General features: G+C 39.1%; 1 protein-coding gene and 1 non-coding gene across 2 annotated transcripts; one reads left to right on the top strand and one right to left on the bottom strand.

The window, feature by feature from the left end:
- Positions 1-952: 952 nt before the first annotated feature.
- Positions 953-1,035, bottom strand: trnal-cag (transfer RNA leucine (anticodon CAG)). Its single transcript has one exon. It is a non-coding gene; the product is annotated as a tRNA-Leu (tRNA).
- A 343-nt stretch (positions 1,036-1,378) lies between these two features.
- On the top strand, positions 1,379-18,456 carry LOC125889670 (uncharacterized). The gene is made up of 7 exons (XM_049577714.1): positions 1,379-1,663; positions 1,801-3,130; positions 4,965-4,968; positions 5,077-5,281; positions 7,908-10,732; positions 14,919-15,114; positions 16,620-18,456. The coding sequence occupies exons 1-7, from the start codon at positions 1,492-1,494 to the stop codon at positions 18,335-18,337; spliced, it is 6,450 nt and encodes a 2,149-aa protein (XP_049433671.1). The 5' UTR covers positions 1,379-1,491; the 3' UTR covers positions 18,338-18,456.
- Positions 18,457-23,380: the final 4,924 nt, after the last annotated feature.

Raw genomic sequence — 23,380 nt, 5'->3', positions numbered from 1 at the left:
ACTTAAAGTTTAATTCGAAAAGCCTAACCAGGGACAGGGGTTGCAAATTAGTCATGGGTAGAAACCTGTATCTACTTTGTATTTTACGTATGAAGCAATGTCTCATGCATTTGTCCTTGTCGTATAAACAAGTAAATACATAAATTTAGCAGTGTAACATCCAGCAAATTTAAAAAATTGAATTTAACAAGAGTTCTGACGAATTGTAAAAAGTTGCTTGATTTATATAAACAGTGAAATGAAAACATTGTCTAAACACTGTGTACTTGTACTTGAGCACTGCTAATGTATAGCTTTATATCAGCAATACTCAAATATATGTCCTAGTGGTCCACTTGCAAAATTTCTACAGTGTCAAGAAGGTTGGATTAAGCAGCTGATATTTAAATTGATTCAGGTTCCATGAAATCTTATAAAGGGTCTGGATTAAATTGCATTTGGGTCCAGATTTGGATTAGAGTCCTTGTATTGTGTATGGGCAATATATAAACACATAGTAAGAATGAATAAACTGGGGAAAAGTGCTAAGTGGAAAGTTGAAATTAGGGTGCATTGCAAAACCAGACCATCTGTGAATTTTTTTCTGACTCTGAAAAGAAAACAAAACCATCATTATAGAAAAATACATCTTGCAAATGTGTTGCAATGCTATGATGCATTTATGGGAAAAATATGCCTTGGATGTTTCATCTCACCAATTTGAAATAAGTGTGTCTTTATTACTAATTTTTTTACATATACTTTATTAATATCTCCACCTTGGTCAGGCACCCGGGGGGGTTGGTGACTTGCACAAGGGCACTTGGGCAGTGCCCAGGAGGTGAACTTGCTCCTCTCCAGCCACCAGGCCACGTTTCATATTTCGTCAGGTCGGGGGACTTGAACAGGCGAGTCGGTTGGTTCCCAACTTAAGTCCCTATGGGCTGAGTTAATACCGCGCCCAAAACTTTTCTGTCAGAAGTGGGATTCGAACCCACGCCTCCAGGGGAGACTGCGACCTGAACGCAGCGCCTTAGACCGCTCGGCCATCCTGACATCTTGCATAGGTGTCGGAAATTTAAAACTAAGAATTTAGAGCCCTACTGGCTCGTAAACATTAATAAAGCCTTGTCAGAACTTCATCGTTTAATGTTCATTTGTTTCTAATAGGGGATCATTATCTGACACGTAACAACAAAGATGGCTGCCAATTAAAAGTAGTAGTTTGGATATGACTACCAAATGTCCTTGTTAAACGAAGCGAGTGAGATGTGCATCCTTAATCTTAAATTAAGCACAGATTTTTGATTAAAAGCCATCAGGTGGAAGCGGAAAGAAAAAGCTCCTGCACGTCCACTGTCGGAGCTTAACAGTGTGACACCGGCGGAAGTAAACAATAGAACCGTTAGTAGCGTTAGCTGCATGCTCATAATGAATTAGCTGGAAGATAAGATTGTAGTCGCAGCGCCGGTAATTCTTTTGTTAGTTTGTTTTGTTTGTCATGTGGAAACAATGTCTTCTGTTGGGTATTTGAGAGAGTTTGTGAACGAGCGACTGGCTGTAGCTGCTGAGGAGATATTCGGAGTTTTTGAGAAAACTGTCGTCGAGTACGAGGAAGAGATTGAGCGTCTGCGCAGACTGTTGGATATCGCGTGGAAACCTGAAATAAAGCTACACAGGATAGGTGCGGAAAACCTCAATAGTCCTTAAAAATGAACAGGAGTTTGACTCGTATAAGATCATAATGGTTTAAAGACATGCTTGTATTTTCCTGCTCACATCACTGCAGCATCATTTTCCCTTTGTTGTCTGTTCCTCCAGAGCTCCCACATGTCTGTAAGGGAGAGGAGGTTCTCACTGACCAACAGCTCTGTATCCAGGAGAGTCTGGACCAAGAGGACCCAGAGCCTCCACAGATTAAAGAGGAAGAGGAAGAGGAGGAACTCTGCACCAGTCAGGAGGGAGAGCAGCTTGAACTGAAGGAGGAGGCCGATACCTTTATGTTGACTCCAATATATGAGGAAAGTGACCACAGTGAAGATCAGACTCTGTATTTGAATCCTGATACAACTCTGGAGGAAGAGTCTGTAATCGACATACCAGAAGCACACAGTGACCACCAGCTCCTCTCTCACAGCTCTCATGTAGCTGAGAGCCAGGATCAGACAGCAGACAAGCATGGAGACTCAGAATCGAGTAGAGATGCAGAGGCCGAACCTAAAAAAAGACATTACAAAAGCAGAAGTCACAGTGACAGCGTTAACAGCCTTAATTTGTCAGAGCTTCACCGTAAAACTCAGGCAGACAAAAGGCCTTTCAAATGTGACACATGTGGGAAAGATTTTAAGTCTGAGTCAAAACTGAGTATACACTTGAGCATCCACACGGGTGAGAAACCTTACCTTTGCAAGACCTGCGGGAAAAGATTTGGTTACATGTCCGTACTGAAAACTCACTTACTCATCCACGCAGATAAAAAGCCGTATTTGTGCAAAGCCTGTGGGAAAGGTTTCAGAATTAGCAGTGCCCTGAAACTCCACATGAGAATGCACACAGGTGAGAAGCCGTACCTTTGCAAGACATGCGGGAAAAGCTTCTGCGCCATGCAAGTGTTGAAAAGGCATTTGACAATCCACACAGGCGAGAAGCCGTATACTTGCAAAACATGTGGGAGAGCTTTCAGGCAGAGCAGTGACTTGAAAGGCCACATGAGGATCCACACAGGCGACAAACCGTACCTTTGCAAGACCTGTGGGAAAACATTCTGTGACATCTCAGCGTGGAAAAGGCACATGAGAGCCCACACGGGCGAGAAACCGTACATCTGCAAGACCTGCGGGAAGAGATTTGGTTATATGTCAGTACTGAAAACTCATACGAGAATCCACACAGGTGAGAAGCCATTTTCATGCATCACCTGTGAGAAAAAATTCAGTCGGAGGCCAGACTTGAAAAAGCACATGAGGATCCACACAGGTGAGAAACCATATGTTTGCACAACATGTGGGAAAGCTTTCAGACTTAGTGGTGACCTGACAGTTCACATTAGAAGAGCCCACACTGGTGAGAAACCGTATCTTTGCAAGATCTGTGGAAAAAGATTCTTTGATGTGTCTTATTTAGCAAAGCATATGAGAATGCACATAGACAAGTAGCCTTAAAAATATGTGTGACGCAAGTTCACGGTCAAAACCCACAAGAACTCGAAGATGTGAGGAGCCACATAAGTGCAGCACGTGTTTGATTTTAATTGAAACCTTGAGGAGAAACCATAGAGCTGAAACTCTTCTGGAGAAGTATTCTCTAACTGATTTAAATACACTTTTGCAGTAGGTACATCTCTAAATGAATGTAAATATTTTCACTTAAGATGAGATCGTTAAATCTTAATGTAAAGTTTTACTTTATTTGACTGTTTTAGTGCTGTCCTGAGAGGTGAAGCATCCTCAAGAAACCCGAGCAAATCCAGTTGCCTACGACATAGCACTTAAAACTGTATTACTTACATTTCCGTCAGCAAACAGTATTTCTTTGAAACCATTTCAATCAAAAAAATTTATAAAAAAAAAAGCACATCAAGTTCAATGTAATTAAAATAATGCTGTGATCTTTACAGTTTTACCAAATTCTCTGAATCACTTTTAGTTTACAGTTTAACAAGAATTTGTACCTCAAGTGATAAAAGTTCGAAAGCCTCCGACACATTCTGCCAGATTTAACATTTGAGAGTGACTGACATCAGTGTTATATGTTACCTTTTTTTTAAATTAAAAAAAAAAAAGGATATTAAATGTACTGTAAATGTGCCTGTTTGCTGTTTATATGCACTACCACTGTTACATGTCAGACAAAACAGTTTTTACATTTCTGCTTGATAAGTTAATTAAAAGATTAATGGACTATCAAAATGGTTGCTCGTGTCCTTTTTACTTTCTAAAATTAGCAGTGTAGCGTCCTGTGAATTTAACAAAGATTAAAGGAAGATTATACAACACTGTGTACTTAAAATTGAATACCGCTAAAATGCAGCTATACAGTATTTTAGCTGTACTCAGATAAGTATATTATTTTGGAAAATCTCCAAACTGATACAGGAAGAATGCTTGATTTTCAGTATTGGTGTAGTCACAGATGCCCTAGATTTAAATATATAAATCAATGGCAGGAACCGTGGAGTAATGTCTCTTTATAGCACCTAAAGTTTTAGGAATTGTATCTGTTTTACATAAGAAATGTGGGACTTTTACTTTGGAAAATGAAATCTAAATGATACAGTAAAAATGTTTGATTTTCAGTATGTATGAGACGTCCTGAACTCAAATAGATCAGTCATTGTAAGCAATTGCGGAGTATTCTTTTTATAGCACCTGGAGTTTTGAGTTTCAAGGTAGATATGTGGGACTCTTACTTTGGAAAATATATCAGTCATTTTCAGATTTTTTCAGCATTTTAGTTAGTGTTTTTTAGCATGTTAGGTATTAATGATTTTAGCTATTTCAAGGTACAAATATTAGACTTTTACTTTGGAATATCTCCAATTTAATACAGTAAAAGTGCTTCATGTGCTGTATGTAGTTGCAGATGTCCTCAACTCAAATGTAGGCTCTCACTGTCAGGATTTTCTTTGTCCAGCAACCCAAAAATCAAAGAATAAAGACACTTCCCCTCACTATTTAGTGCTTTTTTCTTTTTTTAATTCATAAGGAGCACAATCAGCATGTTTAATACTCGTTGTGAATATAATGAAGAGAACCTCTGCACCAGTCAGGAGGGAGAGCAGCTTAAACTGAAGCAGTAGACTGCCTACCTACAATACCCCAACAAAAGAGGAAAAGGGGATTGGCCGGATTGGTCAGGTTTAGGCAGTGATGTTGTGAACTCACCTCTTTTTCTGGCTTTTCTACCACTTTACAACTGGGTTTATGCATGAGGAGTGAGATTCAGACTAGAGTAGGCCGGGTCATACCGTGCCTTGTCGCCTCCAGGACAGTAGGTGGCAGTGTGAGCTCGCTTTGAATGACAGATGTTGTTGTTATTACGTAACGACTGATACGGAAGTAAACTGGGAACGCACGTCGGAGTTGTATGAAGTTTTAGCGGAGGAAAACGTGTTTTAAATTTCCTTCAGTAATGGCTTCAATACAAAGTATGAGAGCGTTTGTGTGTGACAGACTCACCGCAGCTGCGCAGGAAATATTGGGAGCATTTGAGAGGAGGATAGAAAACTACGAGGTAGAAATCGCTCGTCAGCGCAGACTTTTGGACGCCCTGTTGTCACCTGAGATAAAGTTACACCGGACAGGTAAGGAAAATATTTAAAAATATTCAATTTGTGTCAATCTGTGTTAACAGTTCAGAAGTATCTCTCAATTACATTTTTTATTTTTTACTATGTGAAGCCCCACCTCACAGACAGACCAGTCAGACGGGTACAACGACAATGATCACGTGTTTTATTGAGAGAACAACTAATGCTGTAGTGGGTTACTGTTGGGTGTCACATTTCACTCAGGAAGTTAGACCGTTAACGTTACTACACTTTAATGTGGTTATTTTTTAAACACATACCCAAGCACGTGATGCCACATTATTTGCGGAAGTCGCATTCTCCAGGGAATAAGACCATGCACAATAGTTAACCTTACAACTGCCTTTATCTGCAGCTGCAATGTGTCAGCAAGAAGCCATGATGGACACTGCACTGACTCAAGCACTGCATTTTAATGCAGTTTCACATGTGCTTTACTAGAGTATGTATTTATGCTACTTATACTTTTACTCCACTGCAATGCAGAGACTTGTAAAAGCTTATAGAAACTAGATTATTAAATATTAAACCAGTGGTTCCCCAACATTTTTTTCCACAGAGACAGTAGTCCCTGTTCACACTTCACAGGTGGTTTCATTTAAACAGCTGTGGTCCAATATTTCATAAAACTGCAAAAATCAAAGTCCAAAAATGAAATTTGTGCAGCATTTTGTGCAGATTTATTTTGTGACCCACTAGAGGGGGCTCAACAACTAGGTTAACTATGTAAAACTCGCTCCACCTCATTCAGCTTCAGCAGTAAAATTGTACTGCCACACTAATGCATCAGTCTTAACAATCTAATGATGTCATAATACATCACTCACAGGGGCCATTTTGCTACTGAATGTGTACTTTTGACACTTACTTACTTACTTACTCACTGATAATAAATCTAGTTTTACTCAAGTGGGCGCATTACTTTGAGAACTGAGTACTTCATAAAACTCTCTAGGATTGTAACTGAGGCAAGAAAAATAGCTGGCAAGCCATAAAAGCCCTTGACCCAACTCTTTTTAAAAAGGTCGAGGAAGGAAGAAAGGAGTGTCTTGGAAGATAGCTCCCATCCTCTCTTTGGTCAGTTTGAGCTCTTGAGCTCAAATTGAGGCGCTATACAGTCCCTCTGGCACCTAAAAATGTATTTAAGAAGTCCTTAATGCCAAGTGCCATCAGTAGCCTTAACTCAACAATGTGACTGATCAGTTTTAAATCACAGACAGACAATGAGCTGATTGTAAAGACTTTCTATGCTTGTCTTACTGATTATTTGTCTGCTTTTTACAATGTTGTCTTTTATGTTTGCTGAGCCAAAGACAAATTTCCACCCATGGTGGACAATAAAGATATGTATTTTATTCTATTATTCAACCACTGACACCAAGTTAACTGGTTTAATTCAGGCATTAAAGGTCGGTGTGTAAGATTCAGGGGGATTTAGTGGAATCTAGCGGTGAGGATTGCAGATTGCAACCAGCTGACACTTTTCATAGTTAAAATTACATCAGTGTTTATTGTTCAGGAGGTTTTTACTGGGAGGTGAATTATCCGCAGAGGTCCCTTTCTCTCCAAAACAAACGAGCATGGTGATAAAAATTGGTATAAACACTGAATAAAGCAGTTTTACTTTACAAATCAGTGTTTCCCCTACCCTGTATGGCACATCGCACACACCCCGCTAACCCTACGCCTTCTACGTGTGTTCACCTTATTTCTGATCTAGACGTTCAGGAGGTTTTTACCATGAGCCGAATTATCTGCAGAGGTCTCTTCCTCTCCAAAAGAAACAGGCCTGGTGATTTAAACCACAAAAAAAACTGAATAAAGCAGTTTCATGCTACAAATCAATGTTTCTCCAAAGCTGTTCTACATGCTGGACACAGGCTGCCACCCTAGCACCTGCTAATGTGTGCTCACCTTAGCTGATAACCAAAGATTGAGGTCTTCATACCAGGAGCTGAATTATCCTCAAAGGTCTATTCTTCTCCCAAAACAAAAATACTTGGTTAATTTAACTACAAAAAAACCACTGAATGAAGCAATTTCACCTAAAAAATATATGTGTTTTTCCGATGCTGCTTGTCATGGAGGGGCTGCAAACCACGCTGACCAACCCAAAAACATGACTGGCACTATCTCAAACCAATGTTCGTTTGTCCTATCTGGGCTACTGTAGAAACATGGCTGTGCAACATGCCAATCTCAATAATTGAGGACCCGCTCCCTATGTCAATATAAATGGCTCGTTTTAAGTTTTAAGTTTCAGTAAATTGGTCTATAACATGTCAGAAAATAGTGACATCTTCTGCACATCTTTCTGACTATCGGACATTTTTACACAATGTTAATGCTTTGATTTTTTGTTTAACAACTTTTGTGGGGTGTGGAAGTTATTTAGTTACTGTATCTCATGATTACAGATTATGTATCTGCGGTACGATGGAGTACAGACACTGACACGTCATGCCTTAGACTTAAAATAGGACGCAAAAAATTATAACTTTAAAAAACCAAAGATATAAACTGTGGCTATCAACGTGTTGCATTCTCAGTCCTTGGAAGGGGACTTCCTTTATGTGTACACCATTTCATCATTGTCATATTCCTGTGTCCTTCCCTTCAGGGCTCCCGCCAGATACTCCCCCGATTAAAGAGGAACATGTGGAAATGTGCATCAGTCAGAAACGACAGCAGCTTCCACAGCAACAAGAGACTGAAGCTTCTAAGTTGACTCCAGCAGGTGAGGGAAGTGTCCACAGTGACCAGTCTCAACCTTTGGACACTGACCAGACTGTGAGTGCAGCGAGTAAAGATCCTCAATCCAGCAACTCAGACAAAGACGTATCACCTAAGTCTGAAAGGGAGAGTGCTGCAGTATCAGCATCAAGCACTGACCACCAACCTGCTTCTCAAAACTCGTGTGTTACATCGGAGAGCCAAGATCAGTTAACTTGTAACCATGGAGGTACAACACCAGCTAGACTTCTAGAGTCAATACCAAATGAGAAAAGCAATGACGAGGACGCGACATCAGCCACAGTTACTGAGCAAACGTCTGATAAGAAAAGCAACGATGGGGACACATCAGCTACAAGTACTGAGGAGGAATCAAGTAAGATGTGTGCTGATGAGAACACAGTATCGACCAATAATCCAGAGCAAACACAAAGTAAGAAACAGAACAATGAGAACTTAACATCAAGTGGAAATAGTGACCCTACGCTAACTGAGAAACAAAATCACGAGAACATGACGTCAATCAGAATCACTGAGACAACACCAGCAAACATTGGTGATGGGAGCACAAAATCAAACAGAGTTTCAGAGCCAACACCAAATAAGAAACCACATAGTGGAAAAACAACATCAGCTGCAAGTACCGAGCCAACACCACATGGGAAAGGTAACAGTGAGAACACAATGCCAAATGAGAAACCAATACCTAATAAGAAAAGCAAAGATGGGAGACCAACCTCACCTGGAAGTGTTGAGCCAACACCAAATAAATGCAACAATGAGACCCCAACATCAGCTCCAGGCGCAGAGCTGACACCAAATGAGAAATGTAATGATGACGAACCAACATCAAAAGTAAATAGTGACCCAACACCAAATAAGATAAGCAAAGATGGGAGACCATCCTCACCTTTAAGTGCTGAGCCAACACCAAATACAGAATGTACCAATGAGAAGACAATATCAACTACAAGTGCGGAAACAGCACCACATAAGCAACGTAACAACAAGGACACATCAAATGCAGATGCTGAGCCAACATCAAATAAGAAACGTAGCGATGGCAATAAAACATCAACCAAAAGTACTGAGGTGAAGGAGAATAAGAAACATCACGGTGACGGCACGACGTCAACTGAAAGTACAGAACCAACACCAAATGAAAACTGTAATGATGATCAACCAACATCAACAGAAAATAATGAGCCAACACCAAATGAGAGAAACAGAGATCGGGGACCAACCTCTCCTGGAAGCATTCAGACAACAGCAAGTAAGAAATCAGCCAATGAGAAGACAGCGTCAGCTAAAACTGCTGATCCAACAGCAAATAGGAAACCCAGCGATGGGAAAGCAACATCGACTTCAAGTACGAAACCAGCATCAACTAAGAAACACAGTGCTGGGAAAACAAGTTCTGCTGGGAGTATCGAGCCAACGCCAAATAAGAATAGCACCAGTGAGAAGACAACATCAGCTAAACAGAAACCCAACGATGGGAAAATAACATCTACTACAAGCACTAAGCCAGCACCAAATAAGAAACAAATTGATGAGCATGCAACATCAAGCAGAAGCAATGTGTTGACACCAGATAAAAAAGCTAATAATAAAGATACATCTGCTAGAAGCAAGGAGTCAACATCACGTAAGAGTCAAAATGACGAGAGCACAACATCCCCTACAAGCACTGAACCAACACCAAATAGGAATTCTGACAGTGAGAAGACAGCATCATCTAAAAGCAATAAGCGAAAACCAAATAAGACAGTTAACGATGAGAAAGTAACATCAACCACAAGTACTAAGCCGACACCAAATAAGAAACGTAAGGAGGGGAGCACAAAGTCAAATGAAAGCACTGACCCAACACCAAGAAAGAGACGCAAGGATGACAGGACATCATCAACCAGAAGTTCAGAGGAAACACAGCACGGGAAGCGTCACGATGAGGGCACATCATCAAATGAAACACCAAATAAAAACCATGGGAACAAATCAGGCGGTAGCACCAAGGACGATAATAACCCTTACAAGTGTGACAGGTGCGGCAAAGTGATGAGTAATTTCAAAAACTACAAATTTCATATGAAATCCCACACAGTTGAGAAGACTTTCGAATGTGACACTTGTGGTAAAATGTTCAGAGAGAGTTGGGATTTAAATAAACATCTAGTAATTCACTCTGTTGAGAAGCCTTTCAAATGCAAGGTCTGCGGAAACGGTTTCAACCGGCGTTATAACCTCGACCTGCATGTCCGCGTTCACACCGGGGAAAAGCCGTTCAAATGCGACACCTGTGACAAAAGCTTCAGCTCGCTTGTGAATATGAAGAAGCACATGAGAATCCACACAGGCGAGAAGCCGTACAGCTGCGGCGAGTGCGGGAAGGAGTTTGCGGACTCCTCCTCGTTCAAAAATCATCAGCGGGTGCATTCGGGGGAAAAGCCCTTTAAGTGCTCCCAGTGCAAGAGGAAATTTGCCACCAGGACGACTTTGACGAGGCACATCATAACACACACGGGTGAAAAGCCATACAAGTGTGATGTGTGTGACAAGGTGTTTGGTCATAGAACAGAACTGAAAGCACACATGAGATTACATACTGGGGAGAAGCCCTACGAATGCAGTGCGTGTGGAGAAAAGTTCTCCACATGGAACAAACTCCACAAGCACAAGAAAGTACACATGAGTGATACAGAAAACTCCACTGCTTAAAAGACTGTCTGTGTTTGGTACACCAGACCTATGATATAATGAAATGAATTGCACTTATGTCGAATTGCTACTGGTATTTTGAGTTGTCATTGTATTTTAAGGAGTGCTCCACTGATTTAACAAGGCACTCCTGTAACATTGACTACATTTACATGCATGGAACATTATGGTTTTTGCCCTTACTCCTAACGTGCCCTAACGTGTAGTTCATCATATCAAAGTATGGAAAAATTGCTCAAAGTTTTCCATTGATAGTGGAGTGGTTCGACAGTGCGAACGCAGCCTCCGTCATTCCCTCAGCCATCTTCTTGAAAAGGTCGGCATTGCGATATTTGCACATATCCAAAAACCTGCTGATATCCAAGTCTTTTAAAATGTTTAAAAGCAGGTGTTTTTCTCCTCCCGACCAAAAATGTGGGCTTTTCTTTTGGGCATGCATCTCTACCCCACAGCCTTGCAAACTGCTGGTTATTTGGTTAGTCTACAATGCTTGTATGACAATGCACAGAGCCAACTGTGTCCAGGAATGCTCCTTAAATCAGAATAATACCGGCACGTTTCTTAATCGGAAAATTCAGTCGGAAAAAGGCCTTATTCAAACTAATGCTGTTTGTTTGCTGTTTCCATATTAAAGACAGAATATTGTGTGCCTGTGAATGTAGTCACTGTTGGACTCATGGTTGATGGTTAAAAATTGTACAAATTGATGCATCAGAATCAGAAATATTGTCTTTTTATTTCATGCATTCTTCCTTGTCAAAATCTGGCGCCTACATTACCCACAATGCAACACGGTCATAGCACTTAGGTCAATCATTTTGGTGTCCTTTTGGCAGCAATTAATGTAGCCTGGAACTGCTAGCCTCAGTCAGAAATGAGGATTGGGCTACAGATGTTTGGTAAGCTCACGTCTTGCTAACTCCACACTTCCTGATTATGTTTCATTCATGTTTTTAGTAGTATTCAATTCCAACTAACGCTGAGACAATTTATCAAACTTCATGCAGCTCCCTCATGAGCCACATAAGGCTTTAGCACTCCTCCTGGTTTCAGTTGTTATTGGAGGTTTGTACTGTTCTTTACTTCAGGGACCTTCACCTGAAAAGATTTTGGTTGTTAGATGCAATTAAGATTACAATTCTATGGTTGACTTGCCTGATGACAGACAGACTTGTAAATTGTAAATCGTTAAACCGTGTTTCCAGGCAACTAGAAATGGGTGGAGTGGATGCATTCAAAGGTCTGGACCCATGCAAAAAGTTGTCAACAACCATTGAAGAGATAACTGCACAGGAAGTGAAACTGATGATCAGTATAGTCACTCATAACTTATTATGACTTATGACTTACACACACTCCCTCAAGGAGCCCTTGGTGTCACCGGACCCCTACTTGAGAACCAATGGTCTAAACCATGTACATGTACATTATGTCCCATGACCTGTTTTCAGACTTTGTACAGTTGATGTTCTTTTTTTCTTTTCTTAGTTTTTACTTCATGGTATTGATTGTGGGGCCATTATTATTCCTTATTTATATAAATGATTTATCTAATATTTCAAACATCCTGTGTCCAATAATGTTTGCTGATGACACAACCCTTGTTCTCTCTAATTCAAATTTTGATTCACTTATGAAGGATGCGAATGCTGGCTTAGCTGCCTATGCTGTGTGGTTCAGACTAAATAAATTATCTTTGAATATAAGGAAATCTAACTTTATTATCTTCAGTGGCAAAAAAACGTATTCAAAAGACTTATCCAAAATTATAATTGAGTCTGTTGAGATGCCTCAGGTGGCCAGTACAAAATTTTTGGGCATTTATGTTGATGAGAATTTGAATTGGAGAGAACAAGCTGACTGGGTCAGTAAAAAAATCCATAAATCTCTTGGTATAATAACGAGGGTCAGTAATCTTGTTACCGCAAACTGTCTCCAAATTCTCTATTATAGTTTGATTTATCCCTATCTTTCATATTGTAATATTGTTTGGGCAAGCACTTTTCCGACTACTCTTCTTAAAATTTTGGTCCTGCAGAAACGCTTTGTTAGGATCGCAACCAGATCAGTGTCATACGCTTCATCTGCCCCGTTATTTCAGAGACTTCAAATTCTCACTATTTATGACATTAATATGTTTCAAACATGTGTTTTTACTTACAAAATACTTTTTAGTGAGGGGAATATTCCTGAGCAGTTCACAACTTATTTTACAGCTAATTCACAGTTACATTCACACTTAACTCGTAAATCTTCAGCTCTTCATCTTCCTAAATTTCTTACTTGTCGAAGGCAGTTTTCTATAAGATTTAGGGCAGCGAAATTATGGAATGATTTTTTCCACCTGACAAAAACCTGCATCTCTATAAAGTGTTACAAGAAATGCCTGAAAAAACATTTAACTGCTGCTTTGTAAAGGGTGTTCCTTGTGTATTTTTGTCCTTGTCTTAAATCTGTTTTATTTATTGTGATGTATTTTGCTACTGCTCAAGGGTCAACGCAGTATAAATTATCATATAATTCACACATTGACTCACACATACATATGCCTATCATACTAACATCATCTTACATATCATCTAGTTGTATTTTCTGCTCTCAAACGGATTCTATTATTGCTGTCTTTTGTTGTTACAGTCAAGCATATTTTGTTACTAGTAGTTTTGCTATCACTTGTACTATTTTATGTATTTTTATGTATTTTTCTGTACTTTTGAGTTTTTATTAACTTTGTGAAAATTTCATTAGGTGGAGGCTTTAAATAAGCCCTCTGGGTTTTTTGCCTCTCCCTGCACTGTATTTAATTATTTTTTTTCTTGCTGTTTTGTGTTTTTTTAATTGTGCAAAAATAAACCATAAACCATTGTACATAAAATCATAATGCCAGTTCAATCCGTTAGCCAGTTCGTGTCAGACTTTGCTGAGAGTTTGTTGCTTCAGGTACTAGAGAGGTGATGAAAATACAATCCAGGGAGGATGATCTATGAGTCTTATCAGATGCTAAAATACTGCAAAGAGAGGTATCACAGAGACAATCACTTTATCGACAATCACGACATAAACAGTGGGCATGTACTGTGACCTGGAATGATCTTCTTGCAAGTATTTGACTTACAAATGCAGTTCTTTGCTGGACAATCAACTCGTGTCTTAACCCAGAGCAGCACTCCCTATTTTGTCATCAAACCTTTGTTCTGTTTTGAGTTATTTTATTGCAACTAATGAGAAAGCTGTCTTTTGCACACAGTGCCAGTATCTGTCTTAATATGGTCTACTCACTGGTTTTGGGCCTTGTGATGGTGACTCAAAATAACTCTGAGATGCTTTAATTGAAGCAATTTTGTAAGCTGTTTTTGATAAATGTTTTTAGTGTATTTACCAAAAGTATGAATGGTGGGAATCTCATGATCTTCCTGCCTCTCCCTGGAAGAATCTGTTGCCTGTCTCCAGAGGCAGTCTTGAATCTCGATTTCTGAGGATTGTTACACAGAGAATTTGTCAGACATCTGTAAATATTTAATCACTGGGATTTTGATGTTCATGTGCATCAAGATACTGAGAAGGACTCTTTCGGAGCAGACACACAGGCTGCCAACCTGAGAAGTCCTCCAGAGCTAAATCTTGGCCTTGCATGACAGTTAAAGCACAAAAATGGTTGACATAATTAAAATCTGTTAAAACCAATTTGTCATTGTTTTAATCAGAGTTTATATTTTTGATTGTACTGAACAAATGAGGGAGAGATTGCCTCTTTGTTGTCTTAATGCCTTAACCTCTATGTAATGAGCACAATTGTTATGTAAAACAGACAAAGTGAATGTATTGTTGATGTTTTACTTCATCACTTTAATAAAGTCATATCACTCTTTTTCCTAAAATGATGTCCTTGTAATATTGATGCTTGCAGTTGACATTTTGTGCAGCTGTTTGGCAGACATCAACTCCAACTCATATGTTGCAATAGCCTATAAACCTGCTTGTCATGAAGTCATCTCTATAGCGAAGCACTTGTTAGATCCGGATTGGGTAACTAAGACTTGCCGTCTTTCAGTTTTGGAAGGTTGTCTCTGATGAGTAGATTGATAAGCAAGAAATAGCGCTGGCAGGAAATGAGTGGTTTTTGCTCAGATAAGCGTTGCACTAAAGACAGTTTGAGTGAGTTACAGCCAAATGAGTGAAGTTTATTCAGTGTTATTCAGTGAAAATGTCTGCAGTTGAGAATTTGAGGGAGTTAATCAAAGAGCGACTGAATGTTGCTGTGGAGGAGATACTGGGAGTGTGTGAGAAGACTATTGTTGTGTACGAGGAGAGGGTCGTGCGTCAGCGCAGACTGCTGGATTTCCTCTTGAAGCCTCAGATAAGGCTGCGCAGGACAGGTCACTACGATTAATTTGATACTTTGACATTATTCTAACTTGTAGGGTTGTGTGTATTTAAAAATTCAGATGCTGTTGCGGGTTCATCCTGCTATTTGTCTACTGTCTATATAAATAAGTTACTTGTGTGTGCATGTAGCCCTGCCAGGTAATTAACAATCTCAATGAATGTGCTTTAAAGCTGTTTAAGTCATTTTAATTGTCAATTAAACAAGTTCAAATAGTGGTGGAAGAAGTAGGTCTGCTCATATCTTTGGGTAAAAGTAGTGATACTAGTCCTACATTCAAGATATTTACTTGAGTAAAAGTGCTACAGTATACAGCAAAATGTATTTGTTGGGCATGTGGCTTTCAGAGAGTTGGAATATTATCCTATTATGTTTTTAGAATATTATTATCAAATGTTACAGCTGGTGAAGGTGGAGCATTGTTTAACTGCTTTTATATACTGTCAGACAGTATCATATTTAGTAAATTGCTCATATCTGTTGTTTGTAAAATCTTGATCTGAACTTTTGGAAAGTTGGAAAAGATCACTGGTGTTCCTTTCAATAACCTACAGTATCTGTATGAAGAGAGGGTCACCTCTAAAGCTCGGTCTATTGTGTCATGTTGTCTCAGATACTTCCATCAGGGCAGAGGTTTTGCCTCTGACAGTATTGTGTAACGATTCTTAAGATATCAAAAAAACTCACCTCTGATGCAATATTCACAAGAAATAATCGGCTCAAAAATTATTGAAACTGCACCTTTTGCAACTTCCTGCAGTTACTGTGTTCACTATTTGGTTTAATTGCACAGTTTATCAGTTGTTCTGTACTCTTATTTTTAAGAGCTCTTCTTGTTGTGAGGTGACAATGCTAACCACTGCACACCATGCCGCTGTTATTGTTATGTTAACGTTAATTTATTTTGCAGTCTATTCTGAAATTCAGTTCATCAATATCAGGACATGTAACTTAGTGACTCAAATAAAATATTATTTAAATATTTTGTAATTCTACTTACCGTTATGATACAGTGGTGTTGAGTTAGTGCAGGGCAGTGACTGTTTTTGATACCGAAGAATGGCTGTTGCTTTTTACATAATAGCAAAATGCACCTTCATGATCCACGCTGCACAGAAAAGCTGTCTTTATTGGTTTAAATTTAACTTCTTTTTTTCATTGTCATAAGGGAAAGCTGGAATAAAGTAGCTTTAAATCTAGAATGAGAAATAAATTAATAACAGTTGGACTGCTGCCCCCTCGGGCAAAAGAAAACTTGTAATTCCACTATTTATGACCCCAGCCCAGTCATTTCTGCTCAGTCCCTAAAGGGTGAATTAAAGTATTGCAAAGCTCCGACTGACTGACTAAATTGTTAAACTCACTGCAGACTATTGCTCCGTTTATACTGTCCCAATACTTAAATACTAAGTCATACATCAAAAGCTACATTATTGTACAATTCTTAATGAAGCTACATGGGGGGGGATATTAATATTCCATGTTTTGTCTCTTCAGAGCTCCCAGTGCCATTTGTCTGTAAGAAGGAGGAGAAGGAAGTTCTTGTTGACCAGCAGCCCTGTAACCACGAGGGGAACCCAGAGCCTCCACGGATTAAAGAGGAACAAGAGGAAGTCTGCACCAGTCAGGAGGGAGAGCAACTTGTAGCGAAGCAGAGGAGTGCAGCAGAGGGTGATCCCCTCGACAAAATCCGTATTGAATGTGTGAGATCTGAATCTGACACAACTAATTCTGCGGCATCACAACCAAACAGCGACTTTGAGTATCAAGACCAAGATCGCAGGACACAAAACCATGGAAACGCAACACCAACTGCACCAAAACCAAAGAAGAATCGTAGTGCGGAGAACACATCAATTACAAATCTTGAGCCCAAACCAAAGAACTCTGGGAGCACATCATCAACTACGAGTGCCAAACCAAAACCGAGGAAGAAGTCTGGGAACACAACATCAGCTGCAAATACTGTAAAACCAAAAAAGAAGTCTGGAAACACGGCATCAATTACAGATTCTGTGAAACCAAAAGAAAAATCTACAACATTCACTGCAAATACTGAGCCAAAACCAAAGGATAAACACATCGTTGAGAAAACATCATCTGCTACAGATTCTATAAAACCAAAAGAGAAATCTAGGGATGTAACATCTACGACGAATCCTGAGCCAAAACCAAAGAAAAACCACGCGAACACGTCATCTATAAGCACTGAGACAAAACCAAAGAAGTCCGATAACACAACATCAACTACAAATGCTGCAGAACCTAAAGAGAATTATGGGAACCCAACTACAAATACTACGCCAAAACCAAACAAGAAACGTAATGCAGAGAAGACATCTTCAACTACAAATTCTGAGCCAAAACCAAACAAGAAAAATAAGGATGAAGATCCAAGATCAGTTACAAGTATTGCTCCAAAGCCAGAGGATAAATGTAGCAATGGCCAAACACAAACATCACAAGAGAGACGCAATGGGACCACAACATCAGCTGGTACCAATGACAACAAATCTCACGCGTGTGTGGAATGCGGAAACACCTTCTCCTTATTGAAAAATTTAAAAGTTCACATGAGAATCCACACTGGCGAAAGGCCTTTTAAATGCAGCTACTGTGAGAGGACCTTCATCCAGAAATCTACCTTGAAGCGACACACGAAAACTCACACTGGAGAGAAGCCCTTCCAGTGCGACTCCTGTGGGAAGACGTTTGCCCAGATGAGAGCGGTTACCAAACACATGAGAACTCACACAGGTGAGAAGCCATACGTTTGTCAAACCTGTGGGAAAAAATTCAGCTGCGGTGCTAATCTGAAGAAGCACATGAGGGTTCACACCGGCGAGAAACCCTACATATGCAGCGAGTGCGGGAAGGACTTTGCAGATTCCTCTGCGTTTAAAAATCACACTCGCGTGCACACAGGGGAGAAACCTTATAAATGCCCTCGATGCAAGAAAAGGTTCACGCTCAGCACAACTTTGACAAAGCACATAAGAACCCACACAGGTGAAAAGCCATACAAGTGTGACACTTGTGGAAACTGTTTTTCTCAAAGAACAGACTTGAAAATACACATCAGGATCCATACAGGGGAGAGACCGTACAAATGCAGCGTCTGTGGAAAAGGCTTCGTAAACAGCACAAAGCGGAATAATCACATGATTGTTCACAGGGATGTAGCATCCAGCAGCAGCATTTCTAATAAGATGTAACTGTGCCAACATGAAAAAGTTTATTTAAAGTTTGGAAAAAGTTTTCTCTGTGTGGTCTTGTTTCTAAGCATGACCACATCTGAACCACACAAGTCTGATAAAGACACTCAAGCAATGACTGGGAATTTTCTTTGTGGAAATGTAAAAACCAACTCTGAGACACATCTGTTGTTGGACCCAGAGTCAGCTGCTGACTTGGGTGTGGATGGATTACTGAGGGGGCCTACTGGGAACAGGACCAGAGACAAAGACATGAAAAAACAATCACAAAGAGACACAAAAAGACCATAAAGAGACACAAAATGACCACAAAGAGACACAATGACGACAAGGAGACACAAAAAGACCACAAAGAGATGCAAAACAACCACAAAGAGACACAATATGACAACAAGGAGACACAAAAAGACCACAAAGAGATGAAAAACAACAATAAAGAGACACTAAATAATGACAAGGAGACACGAAGACCACAAAGACATTCAAGACAACCACAAAGAGACACAGAAGACCATAGAGACATGCAAAACAACCACAAAGACATGCAAGACCACCACAAAGAGACAAAAAAACAACAAAGACATGCAAAACAACCACAAAGAGACACAAAATGACTACAAAGAGACAAAAAGACCACAAAGACATGCAAGACAACCACGGAGACAAAAAGACCACAAAGACATGCAAAACAACCACAAAGAGACACAAAAAGACTACAAAGAGACAAAAAGACCACAAAGACATGCAAGACAACCACAAAGAGACACAAAATGACTACAAAGAGACAAAAAGACCACAAAGACATGCAAGACAACCACAAAGAGACAAAAGACCACAAAGACATGCAAAACAACCACAAAGAGACACAAAATGACTACAAAGAGACAAAAGACCACAAAGACATGCAAGACAACCACAAAGAGACACAAAATGACTACAAAGAGACAAAAAGACCACAAAGACATGCAAGACAACCACAAAGAGACACAAAATAACGACAAAGAGACAAAAAGACCACAAAGACATGCAAGACAACCACAAAGAGACAAAAGACCACAAAGACATGCAAAACAACCTGAACATGTATTTGTCTCTACCTCACTTAAACTGTGATATATGACTCTTTAAAGGCAGCTACTCATGTAAAGCTTGTTAAATAATCTCCCTCTTTAAGAATAACTGACTGACTGTCATCTATCTCATTTTGTTACAGAGAAACCTTCCCGTATTGAATTAATTATAACACAATACTGCCATCTAGAGTGCATTTTTGTTAGTTATATATTTTTGTAGGCTATGTATATTTTTATACATATTTTCTCTCATTTTACCTTTTCTGTCGTCCTAGGTCCTCCTCCAAATGAAAAAGTCAGCCTTCTGATGCTGTAAATAAACATTCAGTGTTAACTTAGATTATTTTGTAAAATGTATTTTATGGCATTTATTAGGCTCTGATCTTGAAATAGCCCTCTATTGTCAGTGTTGGGAAGGTTACTTTTAAAATGTAACACAGTACTAATTACATTGTTAAAGATGTGATGTAACAATTTTAATTACTTCGTCAAAGTAATGTAACTTTTCTACATGTGATTATTTTTTTTGATGTCTTTTCCAACAAATGTTTTAAGCAATAAAGTGTCTTGAACATCTTAAAACCATATATTTGCACCTGAATTTGTTGTATGGCTTTGCTGACTCGCACTGTATGGAAATACGTCAAAAGAAGGCAGAGGACGATACAAGGCAACAGAATGAAAGTTATATTCGACGTATAGGATGCAGAGGAGACACCTGCACACCAATGCAGCTGAGCTGGACAGACACAAAAAAGGTTCAAAGGCTTATTTATTTAGGACATCCGTGCACAAAAATAAGGGTACTCAAAGTGCAAAAAATAATAAAATGTGAATGAAAACAGCAGCAAAGGTTTCAGTCCTTTACTATCATAAGTGTTCCTTTCTTGGTTGTCCATTGTACCGACGCACCCAAGATAAAGGTTTTTGTTGCCCTGTGTAGGTGCAGTTTCTCAGCAGCCCTAAGACATTGTACCATATTAAACATATAGGCCTATGGCTTTTTTTTTTTCTTTCTTTTTTTTTTTTTTTTTTTACAGAAAATAATATATTCTGATGTAACCCCTTTGTAATCACCAACATTTTGATTTGTAACTGCATTTAATTCCATCTTTTTTCCCAGTAACTGTAACAGTTTACAGCCTTATTATGGAAATCTACTATTAGACCAAGTTTACAAGCCTGGCTTTCTGGACTGTCTCTCTGTCGCCCTTGAAAAACCTTTATGATTAAGGGTAAATACTCTACTAGACTACAGAGGCCTACTTGAACCCCTTCTGTTTACTATTTCCCTTGTGTGCACACTCACTCATGCTTTATCCATCTCTCCATCCCCTTCTCTTCTGTTATATATACACACAGAACCACTTCACTCATTGCAAAATATTATTTCAGTGCAGAGTTGCCATCAGATATCAAAAAGAATTGTATATGCATGCATAATGTTGTAGCTTTATGGGGTATACAAACTGATAACAAGATTAAAATGGAAGAAAAATTGCAGAAACCGCCTCTGACTGTCAGACCACCCACCTGCGTCTCTGTACTGTATATTCATCATCCTGTGTAGCAGTGGTTAATCAGCGGGTCGCGGATACAGAGCTGCAGTGGCTCCAGTGTCATTTTGGACCATTAGCAGCTCACAGGTGGGTTCATAAATCATCTAGATTGTGTTTGCACAGCTGGTCGCAGCCCTCCGCTCTCCTCACCCCAACATCCGCCACTGTATCAGTTTCAAACAGGCAAATATTTGTAATCACGTTGGATGACTTGTTGCTTTGTTTCATTGTGTGATTGATGGGAGAAGTGTGGGTCGGCCTTTGGGGGGCAACTGAAAAACAGGAATAGGAGTCCCAAACTACTGTACGTTAAACTGCATTCTTCTCTCATTGTTTAACTACCATGCATTTATTCACCAAGGAAAAATGACCTTTATGATTAGCTCATCCTCCATTGAAAATACAGTGATGTTCATGCATCCTGAAGGACTCTTTTCCCCTCTTGCAGACTTTGTATGAGAAACCACCAGGGGTGTAAATACAGACAATACAGGCAGGGTGGTTGCACTGGGGCCCATAGAGAGAGTGGGCCTTCCAATTATATGTGTGGCAGAAAAGAGGCCCTTGTGAGTAATTTGGATTGCTACCTTAGACATATGCCTGTGTTCAAAGAAAAACTCCATCTGCCATTTGCTATAGGTATGTGCCTTTGAAAAGGCAACACCATCTCCATTGTGTTTTTCTTTTCTGTTTTTTTTTGTAAAATAGCCAGTAATATATCCCTACACTCCATAAACTATACATGCACTGTAAAAAACTTCACAAATAAATGAATAATCCCTTGTTGGTATTTTTGTCATATATACTGTATGAGCAATGGTGATTTGTCAGTAATATGTATGTTGGTGTTATCCAGTGTCAAGTCTCTATTTGATCATGTGATAAGATTATACAGTGGCTAGTGTAGACATAACTCATAACTAGTGTACCATCATAATAGTGTGCACTGGGGCCCGTTGTAATGACCTTACGCCACTGGATACCACAGTGTAAAGTCCAACACCACGAGGACGAGCAACAGTGTCTGAGGACTGCTGAACACATGACCAACACACATAAAAGGTTTACATTTATAAGTCACTTTATATGATTTTTTTATCACATGAGGTAATGGGTGATTTTTTTTTTTTTACTGTTTCTTTTTATTTTTGTCACACTTACTTGGCACCAAAAGAAACATACAATATACACACATGATCTATTATAGATGGATTTTTTTTAAAAAAAATAAGAAGTGGCCTTCTATTTGTGGTGTTTATTATAATTTTTTGGCCCTGTGCAAGATTTTGAACACTCAACCCTGCTTAATTTCTAATTGAATATTGATCATTTTGTCATAAGGATCGCTGTACATCTATTATGCTGATCTGTTCTGTATACACATCTATTGCACGTCTGGTTTCTACCATTTTCTTCCCTGTTAAATGTTTTTTTTGGGGGGGAGTTTTTCCTTATCCACTGTGAGGGTCCAAGGCCAGAGGGATGTCGTATGCTGTAAACGCCCTCTGAGGCAAATTGTGATTTGTGATATTGGGCTTTATAATAAAATTGAATTGAAGTGAACTGAATCAACAACAGTAATATTAATTTCATACCCATTTTAATGAATTGTATAATGTGTTGTGAGATTTTTTTTTCCATGAAAGGAACACCTGTCCCTTTGGATTAGGCCTGTCGAAGGTTGACTCCATGAATAAATAGATAGATAGATAGATAGATAGATAGATAGATAGCCTTTATTGTCCCATGGGGAAATTTGTTTTCACAAACTGTCACAACAACATTTGGGTACACAGAAACACCACCAACAAACACCATGCACAAACACCACCAAACATTGAACAACATATCAATACACACACAATACACAAACACCACCAGACATGAACAACCGACACATATAAGGGAACTAAAGTAAGAAGAAATCACGATCACTTGCTTTATCTGGAACATGCTTATTGGCTGTCATTTCCAAACAGCTGATATTTCCCATGAATGTACAAATGATAAGAAAAGCAACATTTTATATTTCGTGTAGCCTGAGCCTAAATTTAATGCTAAATTTAAAATATTTAAGACTAAAACAGATATTATTAAACCAACATATCATGAGATTTTAAAAAAAATGTTGTGATGGTATAGCCATAGTGCAATGGAAATGACAATACCAATGTTATATTACTGAAAACACTGTATCAACACTTTTTTTTTTTTTTTTTTAGAAAAATGTGTTAGATTTTCTTAAATTTTCCCGGCAAAATGCACCATAGTTGAAGAATGACCCATATCTTGTTTTATCTTTTTACTTTGCCTTACCCACTTTATCTAAATTCTAACTCTGATTGATTGTACTCCTGTCTCAGCCACCCATAAGTTACGCTTCATATTTTTGTCTTAAAGATTTGATGTTT

The sequence above is a fragment of the Epinephelus fuscoguttatus genome, linkage group LG6 (assembly GCF_011397635.1).
Source record: "Epinephelus fuscoguttatus linkage group LG6, E.fuscoguttatus.final_Chr_v1".
NCBI classification, from domain to species: Eukaryota; Metazoa; Chordata; class Actinopteri; order Perciformes; family Serranidae; genus Epinephelus; species Epinephelus fuscoguttatus.
The sequence above is the reverse complement of the archived record's forward strand: the minus strand, read 5'-3'. Positions and strand labels throughout refer to the sequence as shown.

Bases quoted from the DNA above. Each gene is read 5' to 3' on its own strand.
- LOC125889670 (XM_049577714.1), top strand. From the start codon at position 1,492: ATGTCTTCTGTTGGGTATTTGAGAGAGTTTGTGAACGAGCGACTGGCT. The intron at 5,282-7,907 runs GTAAGGAAAATA...CCTTCCCTTCAG, and splicing joins GATAAAGTTACACCGGACAG to GGCTCCCGCCAGATACTCCC. The intron at 10,733-14,918 runs GCTTAAAAGACT...AAATGAGTGAAG, and splicing joins GTGATACAGAAAACTCCACT to TTTATTCAGTGTTATTCAGT.